This window comes from Echinops telfairi, unplaced genomic scaffold, assembly GCF_000313985.2.
Source record: "Echinops telfairi isolate 266 unplaced genomic scaffold, ASM31398v2 ScPeMD7_7417;HRSCAF=8455, whole genome shotgun sequence".
Lineage (NCBI taxonomy): Eukaryota > Metazoa > Chordata > Mammalia > Afrosoricida > Tenrecidae > Echinops > Echinops telfairi.
Genome location: NW_022111317.1, coordinates 6,825,700 through 6,831,751, shown reverse-complemented (window position 1 = coordinate 6,831,751; position 6,052 = coordinate 6,825,700). Strand labels below are relative to the sequence as shown.

Genomic DNA, 6,052 nt, shown 5'->3' with positions numbered 1-6,052 from the left:
CTGCAGGCCTGGCAAAGCCCAGGAGGCTGCTGTGAGGTCACGTAGCAGTTCCTAGCGCGGGGAGGGGCGTCCAGAACCATCTGTTCTGGGTTGCTGGCCAGGGAAGGGTGTCTGGTAGTTGGAAGTGGGGTTGGGCCAGTACTGCTAGGCATAAAAATAGAGAAAAGTGGGAAGGGAGGCTGCAGTGGGAGTGGGGGGGAAGGGGACCTTCCTGGCCTCCCTGGTGGACATTGCCTATTTCTGTGAGACTGCCCCCCACAGACACCCCCACCCCCTTGGTGACAGGACCTAAAGTTTCTCCTCAAAGCTGCTTTTCTGGGTCACTTGGCACCCCACCCCATCCCTCCCCTGCAGCATGTGAGACTGTTGATCACAATGTCAAAGCTAGTACTTCCAGAAACTCTCCTTGTTGATGGCAGTTTGGGCAGTGGTTAAAAGTGGGCTTTGACAGTGTGGGACCAGCCCTGGAATCCCAGCTGGGGGTAGGTGATGGGGGCTTATAGCCACCAGCCCTAGAGAGACCACTCCCCTCTCTGCTGCCCCCCCAGCTGGCCAGGCCAGTGTTCTCCTTCATGAAGCATGAAGACAGATCTACAGAGCTACAGCTTCCTCATGAGGTAGTTTCTGAGGGAACAGGGAAGGCTGGCTCCAGGGTGGCCCTGCACCCTGCATGCTGTTTTGTGGGCCTTCTACCAGCTTGAATCCTGTTTTGCCTCCTCCACCCTCCCTGTCAGGAAAACCAGTGGGGCGCCTGGGGTGTGCCATGGTCCTTGAAGACAGTGGTAATAGACCAGGACGCAACCCCCTGTGGGTAATGTTTGGAGTGCTTGAAGTTCCTGCCACATCATGGTTTAAATACTAGGAATTTTGAGATTTAGTTGTTGGAAATCCAAAATGAAACAGCCGCCCCGCCCCACTCCTTGAAGTAATAATTCCCTTTAAGGTTAATCTTGAGAGGTGGTCTTCTAACTCTGGCAGGTGGTAAGCAAGTCCACTGAGATAGGCAGGCAAGAAGCATCCTCTGTGGAGGTAAGCAGTGGTGTGGGGGTGCTTCAGGAGACGGCGGTCTGGTAACCCCTGGAGGAACACAGGTCCAGATCCATGTTTCCTGTGATCATTGTGAAACCAGATGACCATTAGTTTTTGTAACAGTTTGGGGCATATAACTTGCCTTTCATTGGATATTTGAAGCAGTCTGTAGCAAACTCCACTGTTCCCTACTGTCTCAATGCTTGAAGAAGAAATTTAGTGTCCGGAATCAACCTGGTCTCTGTCTCTGGCAGAAACCGTGGTGGGCAGGCAGTCCTGACCAGACCCTTGATCCCAGCACCACTTTGATAGTTTCTCGCTAAGTGCTTACTTGTCCTCTCTAGAAATTCGGCTCTGGGATGACCTAGGAGCTAGAATGGTTTCTGGCACACAGCACAGCCCTACAGGACAGAGCAGAGCTGCTCCTTGTTAGGCTTCTGAGGCTGCCAATCTTTATGGGAGCAGAGGGCTTGAGCCTTAGCAGCCAACACAGACAACAGACTCCTGCCTGGGGGTGGGGGCCTATTCTGACTCAGCCGCCCCATAGGAAAAACTGGAACTGCTCCTTTTAGGTTTCTGAGGCTGTCAGTCTTCAGGGGAGTAGAAAGCCTCTTCTCCAAGAATCAATGGATGGGCTCAAACTGCCGACCTGGTGGTGAGCAGCCCAACAGGACACCCACCACATTACCAGGTCCCCTAAGCCAGGAGCCAGCAAACATTTGCTGAATAAAGTCACAGTTGCCAACTCCAGCAGAGGCCCGGAAATAGGAGTTCGCAAGGTGACTTCTCGGTGCGTTAGAGGGTCCGAGAAAAAGAAGCATCCCATCGATGAGATGGATGGACACCGCAGCTGCAACAATGGGCTCAAACGTGGGAAGCATGGTGAGGACGGTGCAGGACCGAACAGGGTCTCATTCTGTGGCCCGCAAGGTCGCTACAAATCAGATGCAAAAGCAACAAGAGGCAGAAGTTGGAAATGTATGTTAGGTAGAACATAAAATGCAAACGGTTCCCGAGAGCAAGGACCAGAGAAGCCTTGGGACGCTGCGACACCAGGAATAGGGAGCGGAAGTTGGTTAATTAGATGTGTGGCTTGGTCAGAATGATACGCCTTGTCGCTGGCAGAGGCCTCGAATGGATGGAAGGAGCCCCAGTGGCTCAGTGGCTAAGCGGCCAACTGCTAACCCAAAGGTCAGCAGTTCGAGCTCTCAAAGCCGAGGTGGGCGAGGGAGATGTGGCCGTCTGCCGCGGTAAAGATGTGCAGCCTCGGAAACACTATGGGACAGTTGATGAGAGGAAAGGAGTCCAGTTCTGTGCGAGTATAAAAATGATGGAGGAGGAACTTTCTGAAAAGGCAGCGATTTAAGAGTTTGAATGGAGGGAGGAGTCTAGGATGCAGCCTTGGTTATTCCCTTTCGTGATTGGGTGGTCCGAGACGTCATTCATGAGGACAGACCTGCGTGGAGGCGGGGCAAAGTAAAAACCAACCACGCCTCATTTACCCCGCCCCCTCAAGGCTAGGACGGCGACAATTGGCTGTTTCGAGGAACGCGCCAAAAATCACCCAGGCGGGGGCGTGTCCTTCCGTCATTTCCGTAAGCCTCCCGGGCCGCCGCAGCCCCGCCTTCTGAACTTCCGGCGGGCGTCGCCATTTCGACTTCCCGACCTTGGGCCGGGCTGAAAGCTGACAGTGCCGGTCGCCATGTCCGCGCTGACGCCGCTGCTGCTGAGGGGCCTGACGGGCTCGGCCCGGCGGCTCCTGGCGCCGCGCGCCCACATCCACTCGAAGCCTCCGCGGGAGCAGCTCGGGTACATGGTGAGGGGCAGTGTGCGTGCACGCGCTGGCCTCGGCGGCCCGGGGCGCCTGTCCCTGGGGCCCCGCCGGGGAGCAGTGGAGACCCCAGTTCCAGCTGGGGCGTGTTTGGAGGAGGCGACGGGGGCGGTTGGCGCGACGTAGGCGACCAGGGCCGCCGAGCCCGCGTGCCCCCGACGACTGCAGGGACGTGCTTGTTGGCGCTGGTGGTCAGGGAGGCGGTCCTGGGGGCGCAGACAGCTGAGCGCTGGACCACTAGTCCACCCGCGCGCGCCTCGGAAGACAGGCCTGGCGACCAGCTCCCGAAAGGTCACAGCCCTGGCCCTCCGTGGAGTCCCCTTGAATCAGCCCCCACCGTAAGGCCACCAGCACCACCCCAAAGGAGTAGAGGTCGGGCACGAGGTCCCCAGAGCCCAGCAGTTGTTGGGAATTCCGGGACCCCTAGGTGGACGTGTTCCCCGCATGCATACACCCCGTGGACTTGTGCGCGCGCGTCAGTGACGGAACGCGGCCTTGACCCCAGGCCTGCGGGCGTGGAGGAAGGTAGGCAGAGAGCTGGCAGGGGACCGGCGGCCACTCCTAGCGGGCCCGGAGGACAGACGGTTTCCCAGGCCGGCACTCGACAGGAGCACAGGGCCGCTTCCTCCTCTCGCAGAGCAGCTGCCCCCCGCCCCCCGTTCGCAGCCTGGCGCTGAGACCTCCGCGACACCACGGCCCGGAACCGCGGTGGCCAGGAGCGGGGCGCTGAGCCCAGGCTGAAGTCAGACTTTCTCCCTGACTCCAGGCCGGGCTGTCTTGGAGGGGAGGGTGCAGGGAGAGGCGGTTAGGAAAACAAGGGCAGGTGGGTTTGTCAAGGGGTGACCAGTATCATGATGAGTTTGAAAACCGGTTCAAACCCGCCCTCTGTCCCTCCATCTTTATGGGGGGTGGAGGCCGAGATTTCTCCACAGATCTCAACCTAAGCTGACGTACACCCCCCACCCCCCTGCTGCGTGCCCATCACCCCTTCCCAGTGCCTGCCCCTTGACCTTGAGGCCTAGAGTGGTCCCCGGCCATCAGTCACTCCTGGCTGGTAGATACCGTTAGTGTCCGACTGAGGGGGGTTAGAGCACCTCACTGCCCTGAGCCTGGGCTCCGTGGAGAGGCTGCAGGGGGTGGGGGGATCCTCACGCGGGTCCCTTCTTGTGCCCCGTGTAGGAATGTGTCGTTGCGTTCACCACCTTCGCCCTGTGTTTCTTCGTGCCTTCTGGCTGGATCATGTCGCACCTGGAGAACTACAAGAAGCGGGAATGAGGGGCCAGCCCTCGCCCCAGCCCGTCTGATCATGTTTCCTGCATCCCTGGACCGGGTCCTTCCTTTGTGGTGATCATGTCTGCAATTGTGACCTCCCCGTGATCCTGGGACCACATGCATCAGCTTGCAAGGCCCCACTCGGGGGGCCTCACCTCATAACAATAAAAGTGATGGAAACCTTTAGGATCGTGTTGGGTGCCTGACAGACGAGGGACCTTGGGGTGGGGGATAGAAACTGGGCAAGTGGCCCCGCGTTTCAATGGGTCCTAGCGTGTGGGGAAAGCAAACCATGTGGTCGTTGGGTGGCCTTTTGTGTGCATCCTCTAGCTCCCTTGGTTGTGCTCAGATAAACGTATGTACGTGCGTGAGAGAGAGCTGCGCTTGCCTTTTCTTTATTAGTTTAACGTCTTCGTGTTTGTAGGGTTTACTAGGGATGTTAAACCCACCCAAGGCCATCAAGTCAGTCCCAACCCCTAGTGACCCAGTAGGCGGAGTTGAACGGCCCCCTTGGGTCCCCGAGGCTGTAAGTACGCCTGTACAGGGGCAGAAAGCCTCATCTCATCTTTGTCCCCTACTTTCAGACTGAGAAATTTTCAAGTACAGTTCTTCCACCAGGATGGCCTCTGCCCAGCTTAGGCAATGTCACTGGTGCAAATAAGTGCCCAAAGGCAGATAAATTCTGCTTTTGTGAGCCCCAGCCCCGAGGCATTCCGCTCTAGCACCCAGCTGTTCTCACTCCCGGGAAACCACTGCTCCTTCTGTCCCTCTGGCAGCACAGCTTTCAGTCTGCTGCGTCCCTGCAGAGGTCCTGCGCTCAGGGTCTCTGGGTCTGAAGGACTCACTCCAGCTCTCTCTTCCAGATGGTAGTGAGAGCCTCTACTTGCATTTTCAATATCAACTGCAGGGCCCCGTTTCCCTCAGCGGGCACTCCCTAACCTACAAGCTGAGTGGGTTTGGGGGAGGTTGTACCTCAGGGCCTGTCAGGATCCCTGGCTGGTACCTGGAGGCTGACGGGGCTTCCCAGCAGGACGAAGTAATGCATTCTGGCTGCCGTGGCTGCACGGGACACCAGCCCTGCCGGGCCCCACCAGTGGCAGCCTTGGTGCTTGCTGGCCTATGCCCTCGTTGCTGCAATGGCCATGATTTCTGAACAGACCTGAGTCACTGTCTGCTGCAGCGCTTGAAGCTGCCTGGACTTCTGGAGCAGGGACCTGAGGCTGGAGGGGGCTCAGGGTTGGCGAGTGGTCTGCCCCTACTAAGTGCTGACATGCTGAGGATGAACCTTGCTCTCCCTGGCTCTGATCCTCCGAGGCTTGTTGGGGTGTGTCCCGTGAAACCTGCAGGACCAAGCCTGCCACATTGTCCCCAGCCTCCCAGGTGACTTCCCGTTACCTTCCACCCGAACAGGCCTTTGTGCCCAGGCTGAACTGGCAGATCCTCGTTGGGAGGCTGGAGAGTGCTTCAGCCTGGGACCCAGAGCAGGGGTCGAGCAGCCAGAGGTCTCAGGTTGGGGCTGGGACTCAGCTAGCTGATGACTTGGGACATGCTCCCATGACACTTGCAGGCACCCTAACCGCTCCCCTGTCCCTGACTCCTCCCACAGAATAGGGCCACATTTGCAGGTCAGTGCACAGTGGGACATTGTGGGGTAGAAGAGAGTTTCTATGGAGACTCCAGTGCTCTGCCAAGGGTCAGGTTGGGTGTCCCTCAAGGTCACAGGGACAGGGCAAAGCTTTGTCCCTGGCGCCACTGATATGGCTGGGAAGCTGGCAGCTATCTTGAGCCTGGAGGCCCAGCAGCCCAGGCCCGGGGTGGCTGAGATGAACTGCTTGGGGCAGGTGGGACAGGTTAGAGTAGGGTGACTTGTTATATACGTAAGCCCCTTCGTCCCCACAACCCTTCCTGTGGGCACTAGAC

General features: G+C 58.2%; 1 protein-coding gene across 1 annotated transcript; it reads left to right on the top strand.

Moving 5' to 3' along the window:
- The first annotated feature begins 2,688 nt into the window (after nt 1–2,688).
- LOC115872007 (cytochrome c oxidase subunit 8A, mitochondrial) lies at nt 2,689–4,318 on the top strand. The gene is made up of 2 exons (XM_030887577.2): nt 2,689–2,845; nt 4,040–4,318. Exons 1-2 carry the CDS (start codon nt 2,732–2,734, stop codon nt 4,133–4,135), a joined length of 210 nt encoding a protein of 69 aa, XP_030743437.1. The 5' UTR covers nt 2,689–2,731; the 3' UTR covers nt 4,136–4,318.
- Nucleotides 4,319–6,052: the final 1,734 nt, after the last annotated feature.

Bases quoted from the DNA above. Each gene is read 5' to 3' on its own strand.
- LOC115872007 (XM_030887577.2), top strand. From the start codon at position 2,732: ATGTCCGCGCTGACGCCGCTGCTGCTGAGGGGCCTGACGGGCTCGGCC. The intron at 2,846-4,039 runs GTGAGGGGCAGT...TGCCCCGTGTAG, and splicing joins GGGAGCAGCTCGGGTACATG to GAATGTGTCGTTGCGTTCAC.